Raw genomic sequence first — 25,546 nt, 5'->3', positions numbered from 1 at the left:
CCACGTCATTTCTACTACCAAGGTAGTTTTAATGCATCGTTTGAATTATATCTCATATTTCGTTTTAATCATTAAAAAAATATTCTGATGATTCGAAAATAAAAGAACGTCAATAATATGAGGTGGGCCAATATATTTAAACATTTTGACACAAGGGACATACCATGACGGCATCTGAAATGAGTAATTGGGTTTGCATTTTGTTTTCCGGGAACCAATGGTGCAATGGAAATAATTTTTGGTGGCAAATAAGTTGTGGAGGGGGAAAAAAAAAAAAACGGCTGAAATGACCATATAAATGCTGAATGCTCTACAAGTTAAGTGCAATTTTGCTAAATCTTGTAGGAATTTTACGATGAAATAGCAAATAATGAAAAATTAAGCAAAATACACTCCATGGAAAAACATATTTAATTTCTATTGTTTTTATTGTTAAAAGAACTATGTATTATTATTATTATTATTTCACACAAATATAATACAGTATGTATATAATATTATATGTAAAGAAACACATATAGGCTATATATATATATATATATATTTTTTTTTTTTTTTAAAGTGTGATATTTTATAATTTTAGTTCAAAGAAATATATGTATTTAATTTATATTTTGGATGCGAATATTTTTTTATAAAAAACATTTAAAAAAATATATGTATATTGCTTTTTAGGGAATGGAAAATCGATGTCCCCCATTGGAATACTAAGATTCCGGACACTTTAGTATAGCATGATACTTTATTTATTCCATATTTATTGTTTGGATAACGTTTTACATTTGTGAATAATTCTATTATTATGTAATTAGGATGCCATCAATTCCTAGAGACGTTAGTGTTAGTTAATCTCTATGCAATACAAAAATAGACGAATAAAAAAATTGCTGTTGAAATAAAAAATTTTAACCGGGACGTATACTAAACTTGCCGGGACAAAAGTCTAAAATCTGAGATATATGGTCACCCTATTTTTTCCTGACTACTGTACAATACAGGGCGGTTTATATAAGAGTGATTTTGTCACCGATAATTTTATGGAACAGTGACAGTTATCACAGATAAGTGAAAATCACTGTTTAGCCTGATTTTAATTTAATTTTTGGGTAGCAGATCTTTGCTATTACGTCCGCGCCCGTGCTAGTTAGAATGAAAAGAGATTACCATCTCGTACAAAGCATGCCTTCCACCTTCACATTTTCCTATTACTAATATGTTAACAAAAAATAGGTATTCAATTGAGAATATTAATTATTAAGAAATATCTTGAATAATTAATAATATTTTAGGTGAATAATAAATGTTTTAAAGGCGGTATAATAAAATTATATAAATTTTATAAATGAAAAGAAAATAACTCAGCGTTTTGTTTTGTTTTAAATTTTTGTTAGATGAGTGGTAATCATTACAAAAAATCATGTGCGTGTAGTTAAAATGCAAAATGAATTTTGTTAACTTAGTTAACAAATGCATAACTTAGTTAAACTTAGTTAACTTAGTTAAAATGCAAAATGAATTTTGCATTTTAACTAAGTGTGCTTATGTGTGTATAATTAAGTGCACTTTTATTCTACACGCATATAATTTCAACTACCAAGGGGAGTTTTAATGCATCATTTAATAATTAAAGCGATGCATTAAAACTACCTTGGTAGTTGAAATTATGTTGTTATTATTATTATTATTATTATTATTGTGCAAGGAAGCCTGAGGCTTATGCTGCACCAGCCAAAAAAAAAAAAAAAAAAAAAAATCCCCAGTTACCCTGAGAGAGAAAGAGAGAGAGAGAAACGTAAAAGGGAATCACCAAGAAAGAGAAGAATGATGATATGTGTGCGTGCATTACCCATGTTAACAAACTCCTTCAAACTCTTACACGTTTAGCCAAAAAATATCTTTCAGATTATTTCATTAATTATTGTAGATAATTAATAGTTAATTATAATTAATTAATAAGTTCGCACCCTGCCAGTCGCCAACAGGTTGCTATATGGTTTAGCTGATTCACTGTCTGGTTGTGTAACAGAAAATACTGTTGTGTTTCAGAATTAGTATAGTATCATAATTTATTTATTCCATATTTATTGTTTGCGTAAGATTCTACATTTGTGAATAATTCTATTATTAAGTAACTCGGAAGCCATAAATTCGTTAGGAAGTTAGTGTTAGATAATTTCTATGGAATAGATTACAGTGGTTCCCAACCGGTGGTTCCAGGGGGTTTGCACTAAATATTCTGTAATGGCGTCTGCTTAAATTTACATAGGTATATTTTTATAAACTACAATCTAGTTTAATATCAATTTGTGCGGGGTGGCGTGCGACCACTTTCAACTTTGGAGCGACTTATGGCCCTCCGTATCACTAATCTATTTCTTTCTAATAATCTGATCTCTCCAGCTCAATATGGCTTTACCCAGGGCAGGTCGTGTGAAGATGCCCCCACTGACCTGATCCTGCACCTGGAAACTTCACAATCAAAGTATGAACTAGCCTTTTTCATCGACTTCGAGGGGGCCTTTGACAACGTTTCGTGGGAATGTGCCTTGGAACGCCTTCGAGCAGCGGAATGTCCACATAACCTCTACTGGCTCTTCAGGAGTTACTTTTCTGAACGATCTATACTAGTAAAATCAAAGCACCTCCAAATCCAAAGACCAATCCACCGGGGTTGCCCCCAGTGCTCGGTTTTGGGGCCTCTGATTTGGAATATGGTATTACAAAGCTGGCTTAACAACATCTTTGAAAAAACCAAGATCATCGCATTCGCTGACGATCTTAATATCGTCGTCGCTGGACACTCCAGAGCAGTGCTAGAATCAACAGTACAGCTGGTCCTCAATAATCTCACCTCCTGGACGGTGCTTAACAAACTTCAGATAAATCCTACCAAATCCTAAATGATGGTTTTTTAAAACCAGGCTTGATCTGCCCCCTCAGGTCAAAATCAACAGAATCCAAATATCTTTTGTTGACCAAACCAAAGTCCTTGGAGTGGTAATCGACCACCGGCTATCATTCCTCCCACATCTCCAGCATCTCAGTACAAAGACCAAGATGTTCACAGCCTCCATTGTAAAAATATCCAGGAGAGAGTGAGGACTAAGGTTACCCTGCTCCTCTACTACAAGGCCGTTTTTCTCCCAATTGTCTCCTTCGCAGCCAGGGCAATCAGTGAGAGAGAAAATGAGAAACAAAATGAGAGAGAAACTCAATTCAATTCAGAGAGGAATGCTTTTGGCAACCCATCGGATCTGCCATACAGTCTCCGCAGCTACAATCCAAGTAATAGCCGGCACCCTTCCATTACACTTATACATAATCTATAGAGGTCTTTGCTACCGACTCAGGAAAGGCATTCCTGCCTTTATCCTTGACATAGAACTCTCCTTAAATCCAGATGTTAAAAGAGAGAGAAAGCTCGATGCTTAAATGAGATTATTAACGTGTGGCAGACAAGATGGGACCCCTCAGCTGTGGGGGTGGTGACCAGAAATTTTCTACCAGATGCGACCTTCGTGAGATGCCCAAAAAGAATAGGATCTAGTTCTCCCTCAGTCTTGAATCCTCGTTCCTTATAACTGTGCATGGATCACTTAATGAAAAACTTCATCAATTTGGGCTTATAAATACTAATTTATGCTACTGTGGACAGAGGGAAAATTGGCACCACTTAATATTTGAATGTGTCCAGTATCAAGAATACAGAGACCATCTCAAGAGCAAGAACCCTGATTTCTCCCCAGACCAGGGGAGAGAGCAAGAACCCTGATTTCTCCCCAGACCAGGTCCACCAACTTATCAGCACCTCGACTAACCTCGCTGCCTTCCAAGCCTTCGCCGCAGGCGTCTTTGCCCGGCAGAAGTCACTGATTGCAAACCATCAACAAACTAACTCCAACTAAACCTCTCTTTCTTTCTTTCTTTCTTTTTTATATATATAAATGCAATACAAGAACGTTTTCCATTCTTATTGTCTTTTATTTATCTGCTATTATATTGATAAATTTTTCCCCCTCTCTTTTTTTTTTCTCATTTTTTTTTTATCTTCAAATTTTTATTTTATTTTTTTTTTCTTTCTTCCTCTTTTCTTCTTTTTTTTCCCTTCTTCCTCTTCCCTTTTTTTTCCCAAAATTTTTATTTTATTTATTTATTTTTTATTATAAATACACCACGGGAACTTTTATTTTATTTTATTTTTTTTTTTTTCTTACTTTGGAGTGGGCCACCGGAGGAATCTGGCCCACCTTTTGGCAAACATCAGGTGGGTCAGAGTCTCGAATTGAGACACTGTGAGCACAATTGGGACTGGCCCACTTTCCTGTGGTGTGGACGAGTACACAGAATATATTTTTTTATATATTTTTTTTCTCTTTATACTCCGGGACGACCAAATGATCAGAGGAGTTCACAAGATAGACAGAATACAAGAAACAGCACCGTATTCAGCAGTCACGGGCTTGAACCCCGGTCACTCAAGGCACGTGTACTTATGCACCCGCGCGCCTGACCACTAGGCTACGGCGGCCGCGGAGCTGAGCCAATGTGCTAGGAGCCACCCTATAAAAAAATAAATGTCCACAAACTGCTGGCACCACTTCACTGGACTGACATTGCATTTTCCCCATACACCGCTGTTATTTCACGATGAATCTCTGAACAATTCAGACGTTTCGCCCAAAAAATCGTACTGTTCCGCGTACCTCGAACTTGGAGTAACATTCTTGCTGACTTGTCATTATGAACGTTTGCTCCTACACAACTGTTACTGCTACGTTAACGAAACTCACATACGATGGGGCGCACAATATGAACTCCATTCCGCGCAGGCGCCACATTTGCTGGGCAATTATACCAAGAGATGGTGGCAGTTGAAACTTATTTTTTAAATGCCCTTTATTATTATTATTATTATTATTATTATTATTATCCATATGATGCAAGGAAGCCTGAGGCTTATGCTGCACCAGGAAAAAAAAAGTTCCCAAGTAACCCTGAGAGAGAGAGAGAGAGAGAGAGAGAGAGAGAGAGAGAGTCAAAAATAGAATGGAATCACCAAGAAAGAGAAGAATGATGATATCCAGCTCAGGACCCTGGGTGTGCCAAGCCCATACTCACCAGATTTGTGTCCCCATGGTTTTTCATAGTATTAGTATCAGCAATGGCCACATGATGCAAGGAAGCTTATGCTGCACCAGCCAAAAAAAAAAAAGAATCAAATTATAATAAGAAAACATTTAAAAATAAATAATTAATAAAGAAAAGGAAATAGACAACCTATGCATTTCCCTCCTCCCATAGGTAATTATCCAAATTACCTATGGGATTTCGTCATCATTCATTTTACTTATGCCTCTCAGAGACTTAAACACCTCAATTAGTGGGGGGGGGGATTAGGCGAGAACATTCCAATATGTATCGCACCATTCGGCTCTGCTAAAAGGGTTATAAAAATTATGACTAATAATAAACAAAGATAGAATAAAATAAAATTAAATTAAATATAAAGTAGGTAAACTGCAGCCATTATCAACCCACTGCAGGATGGAAGCCTCCTCAACAATTCATGCTAAGGGAAATGGACCATAATCTGCCACGCTGGTCCAGTGCAGGTTAGCAGATCGACCGTATTTAGCAGCCTGGTCAAATCCTGGTCAGCCAGCTTAAACCCTAGTCTAGTCTAGTCAAATAGCGTGCGCTACTGCACTCTGCTCTTGACCACTCGGACAGTCATCACCAATAAGCAAAAATCACTATTTAGCCTGATTTTAATTTAATTTTTGGGTAGCAGATCTTTGTTATTACGTCCGCGCCCGTGCTAGTTAGAAAGAAAAGAGATTACCGTCTTGTAGAATGCATTCCACCTTCAGGTTTTCCAATTACCAATATGTTAACAAAAAATAGGTGTTATTTGAGAATATTAATTATTAAGAAATATCTCCAATTATTAATAATATATTGTATTTAATATATTTAGAAGAATAACTATTTTTTAAAGGCGGAATAATAAAGTTATATATTTTATAAATAAAAAGAAAATAACAGTGTTCTTTTTTTTTTTTTTTTTAATTTTTGTTAGTTGATTGGTAATCATTAAAAAGAATCAAGTGCACTTAGCTAAAATGCAAAATGAATTGGGAGAGCAATTGGGTTAAAATGCAATTCGTTTTAATTGCAATTTAACTTTAATATGTAATTCTAAAAGTTAAATGCAATTTTAAAAGTTGAAATGTAATTAATTTTAACTGAAAGTTAAAATGAATTACATTTTAATAACATAAAAAAATAAATATGTGTATTGCTTTTTATGGGATAGAAAATCGATGTTCCCCATTGGAATACTAAGATTCCGGTCACTTTAGTATAACATGATACTTTCTTTATTCCATATTTATTGTTTGGATAAGGTTTTACATTTGTGAATAATTCTATTATTATGTAATTAGGAAGCCATCAATTCCTAAAGACGTTAGTGTTAGTTAATCTCTATGCAATAGAAAAAGAGACCAATAAAAAAATTACTGTTCAAATAAAAAAATTTTAACCGGGACGTATTTTAGACTGTTGTCCCGGGACTAAACTTGCCGGGACAACAGTCTAAAATCTGAGACGTATGGTCACCTTATTTTTGCTTGACTACTGTACAATACAGGGCGTTTTACTTAAAAGTGATTTTGTCACCGATAATTTTATGGAACAGTGACAGTTATCACAGATAAGTGAAAATCACTGTTTCGCCTGATTTTTATTTAATTTTTGGGTAGCAGATCTTTGCTATTACGTCCACGCCTCGAAGAAAGGGAAGAGATTATTAATTTATAATTAATAATAAATTTAATATATTTAGATGAATAATATTTTTTTTAAAGATGAGATAATAAAATTATATTAAAATCTGTTAACATAATGTGAACAGATTTTATAAATGAAAAGAAGAGAACTCGGTGGTTTCTTTTTTTTTTTTTAATCAAGTGCACTTAGTTAAAATGAACTTAGATTGTTAGAGATTGACAATGCTGAAAATAAAAATTATTTTATTAATTGAAGGAATTTGTTTATGCATGGGTAATGCATAAACAAATTCCTTCAATTAATAGAATGAACCCCATCATTTCTACTACTAGGTAGTTTTAATGCAACTCTCAGAAATGTTGTGCCTGAGCTTTATAGAGGAACAGAAACATTTTTTTGCTGTCAGATCTTGTACATTTTAATTTATTTTAAGATTTTGCTAGAAGAGTTTTTCAGAAAAGAAGTCAGCTGTTTTGGTATCTATTGCAAAGATTTATTTTAATAGCAGTAATGAATAGTTACAGTAAGTTCCTGCGCACATCCCCATCCACAGACTTGCTGCATCTTTTTTTTTTTTTTTTTTTTTGCTGGCATCAAAAGTAACCGATACGGGATTGTTTCTGTCAAGTCTAGGTGGGGAAATTAAATATATATATATATATATATAATTTCCCCACCTAGACTTGAAAGAAATAAACAGAAAAAAAAAAAAAAATATATATATATATATATATATTATTCATTTTATTTTTTTTCATTTTTTAATTTACGTTTATTTACTTTATCTTTTCCTCTACCCTTATTATCTGATGCCACAGAGACCATAACAAAACCTACTCCAAAAACTGCTGGAAAACCTGCAACTAGGTGGAAGGATGGGATCAGTGAACTTTTGGGCGTGACATTTTGCGATGCCGCTCCTATAGCATATGATCGATGCAGTTGGAGGATTTTGTTGGTGGCCACAACAGCTCTTCACGGAACTGTTTGACTGGAAGAAGAAGAAGAGATATTTTTGTAAACTACAAAATAGTTTAATATTAATTTATGCGGTTCGGTTCAAAATTTATATTTAGCTGTGGTTTGGGTCATGCTTCCTTACACAGCAAGCATGCGCGACAGGATGTGTTAATATTGGTATTAGCAATGGCCAAATGGTGCAAGGAAGTTAAAACTACCTTGGTAGTAGAAATGATGTGTGGGCATTACCCAGGCATAAACAACTCCTTCACACTCTTACGCATTTATCCAAGAAATATCTTTTACATTATTTTATTAATTATTATAGATAATTAATAGTTAATTATAATTAATAATTTCTACGACTACGAAGACGGACAGAAAACATTGAAGAAAGATTGGAAATGAGAAGACTCCGTAGGACTAATTGAATAATCAACAAGCTGTAATTAATGTGGAAGAGCAACAACAAAACGGCTTGAAAAACAATCAAACCAAGGGTGTATGGCCGAAGTAATACAATTGGAAGAGATGCTGCGACAAGTTAACCCATTTGCTGAGTCATATAAACAAATACATCAAATAACCCAGGCCAATCCAGCAATGAATGTGCGCATGTCACATTCATCGTTGGATATAATACACCTACATTCAAAACGGAGATTTCTGCAATATTTGTTGGAGAAGACGGGGAACCACCTGCAAATAGACACATACCTCTGTAGAACAACTCTATGGTGACATTAACTTCAACACTGTTACAGCTCAGCAACTCAATATTGCGTGTTACAAATGAGGATTCTTTGGAACTGAACAACAAAGTGTTAGACCGTATTTCTGGAGATGAGACTGTTTATAAAAGTGTGGATACTGTAGCAAGCGACGAACCAAGTGAACATCTGGCACACCCTGAAGAATTTCTCAACAGCTTAATACCAACAGGAAATGACTCCTCACCAGCTAAAACTGAAAGTAGGTGCTGTAATCAAGCCACTACGGAATCTTATGCCATCAAGAGGACTCTGCAATGGAACAAGATTGATAGTTACACGTCTATTTACAATGGGTTTCCTTATGCCTTTCAAATTCAAGAAGACGCATAGTTTCCTATAGGTTTAGCATTTTCAATGACCATCATAAGGATAGACGTTTCAAAGAATATAAGCTTTTACATTTGTGAATAATCCTATTATTAAGTAACTCGAAAGCCATAAATTACTTGTAATAACTAGTGTTAGTCAATCTCTATGGAATAGATTGCAATCGAGTCTAAACAACTCCCCCGTAACTCGAATTTATGGCTCCTAGTTCTAGAACCATTTATAACCGTGAAAATTTCGTCATCATTCATTTTACTTATGCTTCTCAGAGGCTTAAACACCTCAGTTATGGGGAGAAATTGGAGAGAATGTGTCAATATGTATCACACCGTTCGGCTGTGGTAAAAGGATTATAAAAATTAATAAACAGAATTCAGCATGCCGATAGCCTTTCTGTAATTCTCTTATTGATCTCTGCTTGGGATGATCCATCACTTTGTAAGATTGATTCCAAATATTTGAATTTATCGACTTGTTTTATTTTAAAACCTGCAATATTTAGAATGTGTCCTAATCCTGAAGATATTTCAGTCTTTCTAAAATTGATTTTTAGACCCCATTGTTTATATTCCTATATTACATGCATAGTTTGCATCTTCTAAGTATTATACTATCACCACCTGATCGTTCAATATAGCTGTATAAGAACGCCTATATCCACCTGATGTGAATATAGGTGTTCTTATTAATTGGCAATCTCATTTTATTGCATTTTTTGACCAGGATCTTAGGCAAATGTCGATATAAATTTTAAAAAGTGTTGGTGACATGCATTTTGAAGTGTGGAATTCAGGTGACAAAGCTGATCTCACTTTAATTCTGCATCTATTATTGCTGTAAATTGTCTTAATAATGTTAATCAGTTGTTCAGTATTTGCCTCTTTCAGTGCTTCCCATAAGAGTTTTCTTGGAACACTGTCATATGCCTTTTCAAGGTCAATGAAAATCATAAAGATTTCTTTTCCTTTCGATTGGCATTTTTCAAGGATCTGTCGTACTGTTGAGATATGGTGTATACATGACCTCCCGGCTGAAAAACCACTTTGTTCTTCTGATAACTCGATTCGGGCTTCTAAATGGTTCCTGACCCATTTTCCAAGAATCTTTATCAGCGGGTTCAGGACTCATATTCCTCTGTAATTTGAACAGCTTTTCCGATCGCCCTTCTTATAAATTGTTGTAATATATCCTGTTATCATTTCTTTTGGTATTTCTTCTCTTCTCAGTATACCATTTAACAGTTTTTGTATCAGAACAGCCACTCCTCTTCTTCCGTATTTCAGAAGTTCCATGTAAACTCCTCCAGGTCCAAGTGATTTGCCATTCCTTCCTTCCTTCCTTTAGCAAGAGTTCCACTTCCCTAACAGAAACTTTTAAGCCCGGGTCTTCTTCACCAAAATCCTCCACAGTCTTGAACTCTTCCCGGTCTTCTTTTAAAAGTCCTTCATAGTACTTCATCCAGTCTTTCAAAGGTATTAATTGCAAACAGCGTTGTTTATTTTGTTTTATCAAGTCTTTAAGGACTTTCCACGATTCCACTGATCGCTTGAAGCCCAATTTGCTATTAATAGACGCCCATTTCCTTTCCCATTCTTAATTTTTCGCTTCTACTACCAACTGATTGGCTATTTTCTTTTCAATTTAAATGTCCCTACATGCGGCCTCCGTAGCCGAGTGGTCAGGAGCGGGAGTGCAGTAGCACACGCTCTTTGAGTAGACCGGGGTTCAAGCCCCTGACTGCTGAATACGGTCGATCTGCCAACCCGCGCTGGACCAGCGTGGCAGATTATGGTCCATTTCCCTCAGCATGAATTGTTGAGGAGGCTTCCATCCTGCAGTGGGTTGATAATGGCTGCACTTTACCATTTTTTTTACATGCATCATTCCTATGACCCAGCCATTTTTGATATGCAAGTTTCTTTTCCTCTACAGCAGCTCTTACTTCCTCTGTAATCCAGGTCTTTTTGGTCCTTGGCTCTTCTTTTTGCCTAGGATTTCATGAGCGCTTATTTTCTTAATCTTTGTTTTCAGTGTTGTTTTCACAAGAAAATGGTTAGATCTGCATTCGACTCCTCTATAAACTCTGACATCTTTCAATACACATGTCCCTGAATGTTTTGAAATAATGTAATCTATAACTGATCTAATTTGTCTTGTCTCCTGTGACCAAGTATATTTATGTATATCCTTGGAAAACACGTGTTGTTTATTCCCAAGTTGAACTGTTCACAAAGATTGAATAGTCTATCTCCGTTGTCGTTCCTCTCTCTTTCTCTCCAAATATTCGCATACAAAATATAAATTAAAATGAATTTTGCATTTTAGCTGTTAAAATTAATTAAGGTTGACAGAGACATGGACAATGCTGAAAATAAAAATGATTTTATTTTATAAGTTTAGCTGGAAGAATTATATGTATTTAATTTATATTTTGTATGCGAATATTTTTTGAGGGAGAGATTGCGGAAAATGTTCTTCATGGAGAACAAGAGGACGATGACAAAGACGAAGAATCAGTTGCACCTCATCCTAAATTGTCTGTTATAAGACAACAAAATGATGACATCATACATTATATTGAATCATCATCAGACTCTGATGTGATTCCTTATTATGAACATTTTAGAGAATTTCGATCTACAGTAATAAGGAAGCAGCATCAATGTAAGTCAATTGAAGCTTGATGATTTCTTCAAGACCACTTCATCAACCGGACCTGTTTCACCAGAATCCTCTACCAGCAAGGAATTAACACCTCTCCCTCCATATGACAGTTGTTTCTGACACTGAAAATTGTGATTCTTTCAGTTAAGTTAATAATAATATTGGATATTATGTATCTTTTTTTAATGTTTTTTTATACGTTTTTTATTCAATTGAGTTTAAGAATTTAAAGTATTTTTTCCCTTTAAAATGGATTTAAATGAAAAAAAACTAATGTTCACATTAATAACAACTTTGTGGGAGCTTTAAGAAAAAAAAAATAAAAAAAGTGGTGGAAACACTCCATTGTATAGTTTTTTACGTGTTTAATTGAAATAAAGTTTGGTTCCTGTTGTAAATTTATTTTTATATTTTTAACATGTTTTAGTGGCGTGTATAAATTACTCAATGTACATTGTAATAATATTTTATTCATACTTATACATTATAATAACATTTTAATACATCCTGTACATTGTAAGCTCGTTATTAATACATGTTTTTAAAATACAATCGATTTAACGGATTTTCAGCAATAAATATTTGATACTGTGATGTCTTTACAAAGGCCCTGGATGCAAAAAATAATTTTGATATCATATACTTGGATTTTAGGAAAGCTTTTCTGCCTCCTAACACTACAAACTGGAGCAGAATGGTATTAAGGGTAAGTTGCTACAATGAATAAAAGGGTGCTTGAGAGGAAGAAGACAGAGAATGGTAATCAATGGACGCTGCTTTTCGTGGACTAATGTTATTAGTGGAGTCCCACAGGGTTCGGTGTTAGGTCCACTGTTGTCATTGACATTTATCAATGATATTGATGAAGGTATATCAGGCTTAATGTCGAAGTTTGCAGATGATACAAAGGTTGGCAGGGTTGTTAATGACAGTAATGGCAGTGTGCTACTGCAACAGGATCTGGATAATTTGGGCAGATGGGCTAAGAAGTGGCAACTGAAGTTTAACCTTGACAAATGCAAAGTACTGCATATGGGTAGAAGTAACCCCAGAGAAACGTACCAACTGTGTGGTACTACACTTAAGGTGGTAGAAAATGAAAAAGACCTGGGAGTAATTGTGCAGTCAGATATGAAGTTTTCTGAGCAATGCAGACAGGCTGCCAGAGCAGGTCGTGGGGTATTGTCGATGATATACAGGAATTTTGCTAATAGGGCAAAGGAGGTGATTATCCCTCTGTATAAAGCATTGGTCAGGCCATGCCTTGAGTATTGTATACAGGTCTGGAGGTCTAATTTTAGGAAGGATGTAGAGTTGCTTGAGTGTGTACAGAGAAGGACAACAAGATTGGTGAGGGGAATGAAGGGATCCTCTTACCAGGAGAGGCTTAAGTTCTGCAAATTGCAACAGCTGGAGACTAGGCACCTGCGAGGTGATATAAGGCCTTGATTGGGTTGAGTATGCTGAATTCTTCCTCAGATTACAAACCTAAGGGAACAAATTCAAATTGAGGAAAGATAATTGTAGAATAGATGTGCAGAAATTTGCCTTTAAACAGCGGGTGGTTAATTGCTGGAACAACCTTCCATCTGTCACTGTGGAAGTTGATAGCTTATGTATAAATATAGTGCAAAAGCATCAATAATACATAGCCAAATCTAAATTAACAGAATGTTAGCAAAACGGCATCGTTTTAAGTTATATCTCATATTGCGAATACCTTCACAACGAGTTGCCATGATATTGCACTACTTCGAATAAGTAACGCTTTCCCTGAAGAGAAGACTAACGTTACTTATTCTAAGATGGATACCACCACCCTGACGGCACCGTTTCAGTGCTATTTTGTGTGGGATAATAACTCGACTATCCACTTGTCCCTATTAAACTTAGAAAAGCAAAAAGGTAGAGAGAAAGTAATTGTAGGAGTGGAAAAGAAACGGTGTAGAAGAATGAAAGGGACAGTAACTCCTTCAAATCACACCAGTGAAACTCCTCGAATAGGCAACGCTTTCCCCAGTGGAGAAGGCTGTTGTTACCTATTCTTGGAAACTCCGGACATCATCAGCTCCCCCTGGTGCCGTTTAAGGGCTATTTGGCCCTTTTTCTGATGTATGGTGACCCTATACTTTACAATAAAGGGAATTTTACTTAAGTGATTTTGTCATCACTGATAATGGAACAGTGACAGTTAACAAAAGTGAAAATCACTATTTTCCTGACTGGTCTACAAGATGGCGTTTTATTTAAAGGTGATTTTATCACCCATAATTTTATGGAACAGTGACATGACGTCACCACCAGTGAAAATAATCACTGTTCAGCCTGATTTTAATTTAATTTTTGGGTAGCAGATCTTTGTTATTACGTCCGCGCCCGTGCTAGTTAGAAAGAAAAGAGATTACCATCTCGTACAAAGCATGCATTCCACCTTCACGTTTTCCTATTACTAATATGTTAACAAAAAATAGGTGTTATTTGGGAATCTTAATTATTAAGAAATATATTAAATATTTAAAACTATTTTTAATATACTTAGATTAATAATAACAGTTGCGAAAATAAAATATAAATATCTTCTCTATGCTTGGTAAAGTGACCTTTCTATTTATTGTAATCTTTGAAGTAGTAATACTTTTTTGGTTAAGAGCATGACTCTTCAATTAGAGGCAAATGCATGACGTCACAAACCGGTTCCCACTATGCAGTGGGAGTCCATAGGAGTAAAATATCTGAAGGCTAGCGTCCTAATGTTTTCTTCTTACAAGTAGGAAACTATCTTGCTAAATATGCAACCATATCTATAAAGAAAAGAAAAATTCAGTTTTTATGAACTGTAATCTTTTGTTGTGGAAGTTGATAACCTAAATAAATTTAAGGCTGAGCTGGACAGGCATTTAAGGCTGAGCTGGAGGGTTGAAATGGGAGGTTTTTTTTTTTGTTTTTTTTTTGGCTGATGCTGCATAAGTCTTGCATCGTATGTCTGTAATGCATTTCACATGAAAATAAAACAATATAAATAACTTAATAAATATATATTTATTTATTAATACGTTCTTGAGGAGACTAGACCATTATGGACTTTAAACGAGTCGTTTTTGATTGGGAGTTATACACCAAGATAAACTACGAACGTCTTAGATAAAACAAAATCTGAAGGGAGGAGAATTATTTTTCTCCTATGAAGTTTAATTTTTAGAATTCAGGAATTATTACAGTGACCATTTGTTTGTGTGTGATAAGGTAGCTACGTTGAACAAGTACAGATAATAGAATTGGCTCAATCGGCTAACATAGGAGGTAAGTACACCCAGAGGTGGCCCTGGATTTTCTAAAGAGAGGGGCTAAGAGCAGTTTTCAAGAGAATTATTAAGCTTTAATAAGGCTATTAATTCTTTAATCAATTACCTTATTCTTATGAGTACTCCATATAAGTATTACAATAACGTCGTATGAGAGGACGTGCTGTATTCTATAGTGTTGTTTCATGCAATAAACTAGCCACCTTCACAACGAGTTGCCATGGTATTACACTACCTCGAAACATACCATCAATATCTCAGCAGGGAAACAAAAATTATTTATAGCCGAAAGGTCAAGCACACGTGTTCTGCAAATTGCAGCGTCTGGAAATTAAGCACTTGCGAAGTGATCTGATTGAGGTGTTTAAGGCTTTGAATGGGTTGAGTAAGCTCACTGCTAATGTCATTCTTCCTCTTTCTTAGATTATACACACATCAGAGGGGATAAACTTAAATTGAGAAAGGATGGTGCAGGATAGATGTGCGGAAGTTTGCCTTCAGCCAACGTGTGGTTGACTATTGGAACAAACTTCCATCTGTTGTTGCGGAAGTAGGAATTTGAATAAATTCGAGGAAGAACTATACAAATTACTGCAAGGGGTGACAGGTAATGTGGGATTTTTATTTTATTTTATTTATTTATTTTTATTGGATTATGCTTTATAAGTTTGCTTTCTTGCATCATATGCCACTACTACCAGTAGTGGCATATGATGCCAGAAGAAGTACTTCCAAAAATTATAACGTAAGCTCAACCAGAAGACATCGTTTTATCTTGAACAATTTCGCTAGAAGGAGCAGAAGCATGCATCAAAGAATTCCTAAACCACCAACTACACAGAATTTCCAAGACCCATATAAATCAGTGACGTCATGGATATCGTAGATCCCTCTGTAAGTTGGTCTTGTTGTAGTAAGGTTTTAGGAGCATCAGCGACTAAGGCCATATTGCTCCTTGCATACTGTCTGTAAATTTGCTGAACAAAAACCATGCTATCCTCGCCTGAGACCGACTAACTCAGCCACGTGAAAAAGGTCCATAAAAATTCCTCACATCATCGACAAGACTCGGGTTTTTTCCACCCGGTGTGGGGGAGGACTTATATAGAAAGCCTATATAAGAGAGTATCATACCTGAAACTATTTTAAATAGAATATTCGTAAACACGTGATTTTCTCCTCTTATCACCATTCTTTGGATTATTTGTTCAGAAAAACGAGATAAGTGATCTTGTAAAATGTCATTGCAAATATTTTAAATTGAATCCATTTAGATTAGATTTATTTTGGAAGGAGTAATGCATTGACTAACGCGATTTAAACTATTTAATTAATACAATATTCTTATCTCTCACAGCAGAAAAGAAAAACTTTTCCTTCACAACGAGTTGCAATGGTATTGCACTATTTCTAAATAAATATAAATTATGTGTGATGACGTCACTTGATTACTTTTCACTAAATTTATGTTAATATATTATTATGTTAATATATTATACACCTTTACACGAAATTATAAACAGTTTTTATTATTTTTTTTTAATTTCAGGGGTAATCTCAATGATAATTCCTATTCTTTACATTTCTGGAAATATGGCGGAACTGGTTAAACAGTTGTCTGCTGCTTATGGACTTCTCTTAGTGGTTGACATGGAAGTGTGGTACGTGCACGATTGGACTTATTGGCTTCAGGTAAATTATTATTATTATTATTTTAGGGTTTCCCGTAATTAAATACATTAACCCGTATTTGTGTCTGTAAATTGCGTATGTTCTATGGTCGATTTGCCTGTTTTGCTGGACTAAAAATCCCCGGTTACTGGGGAGAAAAACCTTGCCATCTACGCCTGAGACCGACTAACTCAGCCACGGAGTGAATAGCTTCAGGTAAAGTTGGCTATTAGTACCATTTTATAGGTCAGCAAAATATTTCAATTGCAATGCCTGGCCACTTAATTAAGGACAGAGATGTCAAGCGCCAAAGCAACTATGGCTGTGAGGAGTCAGTATATTGTGTATGTAAACTGCGTGTATTGTACTGTTGTCTGGATGAAAAATTCGACTTTCCGGAAGGAAAAACAAAGCAATTCTTGTCTGAGAATAAGTTAGCCAAGTTGTGAAAAGAGTATAAAAATTCCTCGCGTCATTGACGGGGTTCAAACCAAGGCTTTTCCACCCAGTGTGAGTGATTACATCCACAATACTTAGTGCGTTTAATGTGCCAAAGGCTAATATCATTCGAGTTTTTAATAGATGGAAAAAAAAAAACGAAAAAAAAAAACTGAAAGTACAAGCCTTTGGAGCCAAGGACCTTACTACACCTTTGGCCAAGTGATGGAGTAAGGTCTTTGACTCCAGGAGCGGATTATTAGTCTAATCATCAACGACTAACGAGAAAATTAATGCATGCACTCAATGCGGGAATATCACAAGGTATCAGCACTCGTACCATGCAAAGAATCCTACAAAATGCGCTGTAGGAGAGCATAGAAGACTACGAAAGTAGTAGTTAGTAGGAATACACAAGTATTCCTACCACACTGGTAGAAAAGGTTCGAATCCCGTCAGTGACGTGAGGAATTTTAATGAACACTTTTTGCAACGCGGCGATTTATTTGATCTCCGCTGGATTAAAAACTCTAGTTCCTCATCCATCAAACAGACTGAAGAATGCATGCAATTACAGGCACAGTTGCTTTAGCGCTTAACACATATTTAACCTAACTGTTGGTGTCAGAAACCAACGAATGGATGCAGGAGGACTGGAAGCAAGTCATATGGTCCAGTGAGTCCCGATTTACGATATTCAGCACAACTGGAAGAGTGCCGATGTGGAGGAAACCACACGAGGGACTGCTGTTCTAGGGAAAGACTTCAAATTATTTTAATGACACTTGCAACTGTTGTCCAAATTCGTATATAGGGAAGTTTGTTAAAGTCTGTGTTCACAGACAGAGTTGCAAATCCTGCGGTTGGAAAAACTCGGAACAGCTCATGGATAATCCTACTTCATCCACCTGAGATTGGCTAAGTACAGCCTTGACTGAAGAGGACTTCAGAAATCGCTCCAGTCTCTAATGGAAATGGAACTTGAATGAATCTCTGCAAACAAATGGCGGACTGAGATGCATTGTGCGATTAAACTGCCACGGGGGATTTGTGTATGGACAATATAGACTACTGGAAAAGATATAATGGTGTAGGGCATATTTTTGTAGTTCCCTTTACTCATCAAGCATGCCTATAATTGTTGCATATTTAGTCCTGCGGATTGGGATATTTTCATGATGAGAGTGCACTGAGTGAGTGATTTGAGGAACACGAGAAAGTGTGGGGGGTGGAATTTGTGTTTTCTTATTGTATCTTTTTTTTTGTATTAATTTATATTTATTTATTTATTATATTTATATATCCCCTTATAAACCCCTCCCACTTTGACACCTGACTTGTTTTGATTACAGAAAATCCTAGACTCAAGGGGACCCCAAATATATTAGGTATTCTTTCACTGGACTGGCTGAGTTTCGGAATGACAGACACACACACATGAATGTAGAATGATACAATGTTTATTAACATATCATACATAAAAACTTGCAATAATATCTAACTGATTATAATATTTGGTTGGAAACTTGTTATCTTTCTAACTTTTAAATGTGTATATATCTTGATCTCAAACCAATTATTTCACCAACAATTATCCAATTCTAATACATATTCTTATACATTATATCATGGTGTCTCTTCATGTTTTTACATGGGCTTCGATAGGGCGTAGTATTCACCTCATACAATCCGTCTCACTCTACTCCTAAACAGTCTGTATAATGGAACAACAAACTACCAGTCAATGAACTGGCTAACAAAATCTTTAGAGTTCGTTTCTCAAACTTGTAAGGAAAGTACATTTATTCAATCAAACATTTTCTTGTAGCCAGGTTAAAAGTAAACATTAATCAACTCAATTAAATAGTACCCTTCTGATCAATTAGTCCACAACTCCTTAATAGTTCACCTGTTAATCAACTCCTACTCCAATCAGATATACTCACAATAATTCAACTTTCATAATAAATTAAAGTTCAACCTTTAACTTCACACTAGTTAGAAAACCTTTACTCAATCGTAACAATTCTTAGTTAATTATTACCTCTTTTCTTTCTATCAAACTTTAATATATAGGACTTCACTTCCAATTACAGATTACTTACGCCTTAATTATATTACACTTATATACATATATTCATCACTTAGACATCCCTCCTTAACTATATAGCATTCTCCTATAGTCCTTCCCTTATTAATATAGGTACATTTATTCTCAGTAAATTTCCTAACACTTACGTGATTGTCTGGACTTTTCTCCCTGCTCGGATTCCTTTCCTATCTGCCCTTCGTGTACTGGAATGCGGAAGGCGCCCATCCGGGATCACGGTAATCTTTCTGATGTTTTCCTACAGGGTACTGCGCGGCTGGATTTAAATCTGGATCCTATATTCCTTTCTAGTCGGCATTTTTTTCTTCCGTGGACTGAGGTGCTTTCCTAGTAGGCCAGTCGTTCGACTGCTCATTTCATTATTCTTTGCCTAAAGAATTCTCAGAGTGTGTTTCTCTTTTCTCCTTCCATACTGCTTCAATGTCTACAGGTGAACATTCCTTCCTATTGTAGTCGTACGCAGAGTTCTTATCACAACTTCCATCTACCCCAGGACTTAGACCACGACTCCAACTTAGACCACGACTTTCCTTCCTCAGAAAACTCCTCGAATCTCCCCAGTATCAATTTTTTTTCAGCCCTTCTCTACGTTCTCAAAAATCCCTCCGCTTTCTTCCTGGCCAATCGTTGACTTCCACATCCTTTCCTTCGTGATTCTTATTCGTCTCCTTTCATTTCCGTGGGCGTGTTTTTTTCATCCTTTTTGTGTCCGAACTTCCGTTGGTCTGGAAATTACGAGATCATTCTAGAAGGTAAAACGTAAGTTCCGGTCAACTAAGAAAGTTTCAGGCTTTCTTTGTGACCTCACATTCACATCCATTACTACCTCGCCCACACCTGCTAGAGTCGCACCGTGAAATCTTTAAGAGGGCCACTCCCGCACTCAGTGCCCTTTCTATAGAGTATATGCTCCTGTCTTAAGTGGGATTTGTTTCGGTCTATTATACTTTTACTTACTCGCTTAAGGAATCCTTTACAAACAAGATATAACTAGAGCTAGGCGTGGCTGGAATAAACTTCCAAATTCCAGTGGTTCCTAACACATATATTTGAGCAGAAAACTAACTATTTACACTACAATTAATTCTTCCAATATTTAACAAAACTTTATTAAATTATTGTAAGGATGGGTCCTTACAAAAGGCTAGAAGCATCTGCTGTGATCATCAGCCTAATCCTAAAAGACCTCTCAATCCCAATAATCATCTGTGGGATGAATTGGAGAGGTGTGTTCATTAGCACAATCATCTACGTACCACCACTGAAATTGAGCCACCAGCAAACAGCCTTGACTCCATGCTGGTACAAGGAGGTTAAGTGAACAACGATTAGGGCCAATAGTGGCACAACGCTATTAGCTCATGGTCCCAATAAAGTGGCCAGGCACTGTAGATTTCGTTGAAATAGCATACGTTGATTATTGTTGTTAATTCCACATTTGTTGTTGTTGGATTTTTTAGAAACATCAGCGACTAAAGTCATATTGCTCCGTGTATATTGTCTGTAAATTGCGTGTGTTCTGAAGTTGATTTTCTGTTTACTGGATGAAAAACCTGAGATTCCGGGAGAAAAACCATGCTCGACTGAGACCGACTACCTCAGCCACGTTTTGAAAATGCCCATAAAAATTCCTCCCGTCATTGACGGGATTCGAACTGAAGTCTTTTCCACCCGGTGTGGGGAGGACGGCAAGCCTACCAACTATGCTAGCCACAACGGCTCTCCACCTTTGTATCATCAGCAAAGCATGACATCCAAGTAGTAAATCTATTATTAATGTCACAAATGAACTTTAGGAAAAAAAAAAAAAAAAAAAGAATTGAGCAGTGTTCCCTTTTGGCCCAGCTATTCTTTTATCCGTATTGGCAATTATTCTCCAGCGTCACGTTGCTGTAATTCAGATAAAACAGGGGCAGCAGCACCATGTTCAGAGTGTACTATTTAAGAACATTACATTGTTCTACCAACATGTCACCACAACCTTCATAGATAGCACAGTGGATTGTGGTTCAAGCTCGCGTGACTACTAAATATGATTAACGATTGTATCGATGATTTATTGTAACCTCCTCTGACCTCGTGGTAGTGGCGGAGTATTCAAAAACTAGTTCGTCTTTGAAATTATTCACCTGCAAGCAGAATTATCTGAAAATTTGAATACACAACTGGTGTTTAGGGTAGTCTGCGCGTGTTGCACGGTGGTATCGTCACTGTCCTCCCCACAGTGGGTGTAAAAGGTCCAGGTTCGAATCTCGTTAATGACGCGAGGAATTTTTACGTCTGAGACTAAGTTAGTGAGGTTAGGATGGTTTTTCTTACAGCAAATCGACCACAGAACACATGCAATTTACAGACATATTATCTAGCAACGTTACCGGATTTCTATCTCCATATCTTAAAATGATATGGATAGAAATGGCAAAACGACAGAATGGCGGATCTAGTGACTAGAGTTTCCAACCTAACACCATCCATGTGTCGGATGAGTACGATCAGCAGACAACTTGAGCGAAATGGAGCTGAAAATTTGTCGTCTGTTTTTTGCCTGCCTCTGACGCCATTCCACTTTCGTCAGTGGTATAAAAAAAGGCTGCCTGAGAACAGGAATGGTATTGTGTAATCTTCAGTCACGAATTACTTTCCTGCTTGAAGTCTAGGAACAGTCTTACTTGCATCGAGATCTGTTAGTAAAGGATGTAATGAAGTCTGCATAATGGAGCAAAATACTAGGTCAATGCTTGAAATTATAGTATGAAGAGCCTTAAGTTACAACAGCTGTGGTTGCTATTGGTATATAGACTGCAAGGTGTTATGTTAAAACTATTTTAAAACCTGTGCTTCTGTCTTTTCTGTGGTCTGTCTTACGCCCTGCTTTCCAGCAGTGCATAGTGCACATTGTTTCTTGTCTAGCGGCACCGGGGGTTTCCTCCTAATTTCCAACAGGAATATCCACAAAAATGACTGTCGTAACAGAATAGTGCCCAGTTCATGTTTCCTCGTCCTGAGCTCATGGCGACTAAGGCCATGTTGCTCCGTGTATATTGTATGTAAATTGCATGTGTTCCAAGGTCGACTTTGTTTGGTGGAAGAAAAACCCGAGTTTCCAGGTTTTTCGTCCTCCCGCCTAAGACCGACTAACTCAGCCACGTTTCGAAAAAGATCCATAAAAATTCCTCCCGTCATCGACGAGATTCGAACTCGGGTCTTTTCCACCCGGTGTGGGGAGGAGAGTTATCCTACCAACTGTGCTACCCACGAAGGCACAACAGAAGTGTAGTAGTAGTTATTGTAGGTTTGCATCATGAAGGATCAAGTCAGCTTTCAAGTCAACAATTTCACGAGTATGAGAATGTGTTTTGTGATGATTATGTTTGTCCACGGCGTGACATTCAAGTTGGTGTATAAAATAGCTATTGAGATGGTAAATGGCTGCGTAATGATTCTGTTTAACCATCTCAGAACCCAGTACTCTAATCCTAAGAAAGCTTTGATAGTAGTATCCATAGCAGAGATCCAAATGCGAGATGCGTACAGAGGGACGGTTTAACGGATTTTAAAATGTATTTCTCAATTAAGGTCTGGGTTCCTAATATCCACCTGCTATCTGGAGGTCCATAATGCGGCTTATGTTTTCTTTACATTCCCGAAATGTGGTATGAAGTTCAGGTTTTTGTCCCATTTCGGACCAAGATACACATACTAAAATTTTTTGACCTCGCTTCCATTCCCGCGTATTGATATGTGGGTTTTAATTATCTTGTTGTTGAAAACTATTTGTGCTGTCTTCTGCCAACGTATTCTTCCAACTGGCCAATTTTGGAATTTGCTTCATTGCTGCACTGCAAGGCTGTCTGTTGATCGTTCTAGATGATGAAAAATTTCGAGTCGTCTGCATTATGGAGGCCATATTTCTTACCGATATGACACAGCATTTATACAAGTAAATCGTCCTAAACTCATGCACAAATTTAATTTCCTTTCTACACACACGGCCATAAAATTAGAAACCATTTGAAATTGGCGTCAACAGATAATTAAATGTACAGTATGGAAATGGAAGTTGTCACATGGTATGATCACGAGTTCCTTCGTATATTATGCGGTACGCTTGTCTGGGGTTTCTTAGTCTATCCTCATGCGGAAGACACGATCTTTCCGATTTTAAGTAAGGTGTAATTGTTGGAACACATTTAGCAGAAGCTGCAATTGAGACACAAAGGAAATCACTGGCATGTCGAAAGCAAATATCTTTATTGTTATTATCCATATGGTGCAAGGAAGCCTGAGGCATATGCTGCACCATCCAAAAGAAATTGCCGAGTTACTCTGGGAGAAAGACATAGAAGGGAATCACCAAGAAAGAGAATAATGATGATATCCAGCTCAGGACCCTGGGTGTGCCAAGCCCATACTCACCAGATGTGAGCCCCTGGGGTTGATATATATATATATATATGATGTTCTCTGGGTAGTGCAACGACCTAACACTGGACCTATTGTGCATCACAATAGGTCCAGTATACAGCTAATGACTGAAAATTCAATTTGGACAAAGAGGGATCTATTTCCAGCCGAAATATACGGAAAGATGGATTCTTCCAAGATAACTCAACTATCCACAGTGCAAAAACTGTATTTGAATGGTTCGAAGAGCATTCCCAAGGTTTGCAGCATCTACTTTGGCCAACTAACTTTCCAGATTTTAATTCAATTGAGAACATCTGGGGTCTGTTGAAAATTGCCGTTCTCTACAGACCATAATACATCAGCTGAAAATATTCTGATGGAGGAATTGTGAAACCTGAAGCTAGAATTCCTAAAGTGCCTAGTGGAATCCATGCCACGATGTGTGTGTATGGGCTATAATTTGGGAGAAAGGTGGCCCTACTAGATATTAAACAAAAGTTGAATGTCTGTAATTTTGGGATTTTTTTTTTCTTTTTTGCAAGTGAATGTAATTGAAATATGCAATATCTAGGTTATGAAAAGATGTGCACCGAAAGGATAGAAGACAGAAACGCCACGATATAAAACTACATAAGGTGATTATTTTGCACAAAGCATGGGATTAAGATTCATCTAATGAGCTGGTCAGTGCCTTTGCATCATGTTTTATTCATAGTGAACTGTGCAAAGGCACAGAGAAAAACAAAGGCCCTGACCCATTCAATAGTGAATATTAAGTGTAGTCCCAGGCTTCATGCAAAATCATCTCCTTAGTTTATTCTATTACACGCCATCAGGCATCTCTGATACTGTATTGTGGAATTGCACTTCATAACTGAGTTGCCACTATTGCAACACATGGGTACCTGCCCTACCCACCGATGAGAAGCCAATAAGCTTCGAACCGGTGAATCCCCCGAGAATAAGTAACATTCTCCACTAGCGAAGCGTTACTTATTCAAAGCAATGCAATACCTCGGCCACTCGTTGTGAAGGTACTCACAATATGAGATACAATTAAAACGATGCCACTTGGACAGTTTGCTACGAACAAAACATGGTGCAAAGGCACTGACCCCTTCAATAGCAAAACTGTATAAGGGAACATCTTAATTTGATTAACCAAAACTAATTGAGTTATATTTTGAAATTAATAAAATATATCTGAAGAATCAATGTGAATTAAAAAAAAATAATTATATAATCTTGGATTAACGTACTTATTTTTCGTGTTTTATTATTCAATATATTTCACTGATATGTATCAGAAATATAGTGCGACACTCGTATAATTTCATTATTTATATTTCGCACACAATTTTTTTAAGGCTAGTGTAGCTTATTTATGGACGTCTTCTGTATGCCTATTTATACTGAATAATTCTTCCCATTGCCGTGAGATGTCGCCACCCATCGAAAGAAGTTCCAGGTCAACCAGACAAGACGAGCAAGGAGAGCCACCGGAACTAGAATCATTGCAGTGTGTCAAATGACGTATGTCCGTGATGTGATTGTGTATGTGACGTTTCGAACGAATTGTCAACGACTGATTGATTGTACTTATGTGTAATGTAACAGGAATTATTCATATTATTTAGTATTTCAATTAAAAATAGATTACAGAACTTACACTTATACATAAAAAAAAAAATCTTTTGTGTTCACGTGATGAACGGAAGCGGAAGTGCTTAACAGTACGCAGTGAAATAAAATAAACAGATTTGAAAGAGTACTGCAAGGATTGATGCCTTTGTGAACTTCACCTATTTTCATCACTGATTTTTTCCCTTATTTTTATTTTGAAGTTATAAAATATGTAATGACACATTGCGAATAAGGGGGAAAAAAAGGTGAAATCTGTGTGTTCAGTAAATAATTATAAATATGAAAAACACTTCCAGATATTGTTATCTTTACTTACCTCAGGTTGATAATCAAATAAGTGAAATAACACTAATTAATTAATAACAGTACAAGCTCCATTACTTAAGAGTAAAAGCCAGCGGGTAGTTAATTGCTGGAACAAACTTCAATCTGTCGTTGTGGAAGTTGATAGCTTAAAT

The 25,546-nt window shown here is 36.4% G+C and overlaps 1 protein-coding gene across 1 annotated transcript in view; it reads left to right on the top strand.

Annotated features, from left to right (window-relative positions):
* The window catches only part of LOC150079918 (uncharacterized), a 69,910-nt gene extending 44,934 nt beyond the window's left edge, over positions 1–24,976 (top strand). The window contains exons 4-5 of the mRNA XM_090383276.1: positions 16,368–16,510; positions 24,812–24,976. Of these exons, the coding sequence (XP_090239402.1) occupies positions 16,368–16,510; positions 24,812–24,976 (308 nt within the window). The remainder of the gene's footprint in view (positions 1–16,367; positions 16,511–24,811) is intronic.
* The last annotated feature ends 570 nt before the right edge of the window (positions 24,977–25,546 follow it).

This window comes from Mastigoproctus giganteus, chromosome 10 (assembly GCF_048544385.1).
Source record: "Mastigoproctus giganteus isolate SK-2022 chromosome 10, ASM4854438v1, whole genome shotgun sequence".
NCBI classification, from domain to species: domain Eukaryota; kingdom Metazoa; phylum Arthropoda; class Arachnida; order Uropygi; family Thelyphonidae; genus Mastigoproctus; species Mastigoproctus giganteus.
This window is presented reverse-complemented; position numbering and strand designations above follow the sequence as displayed.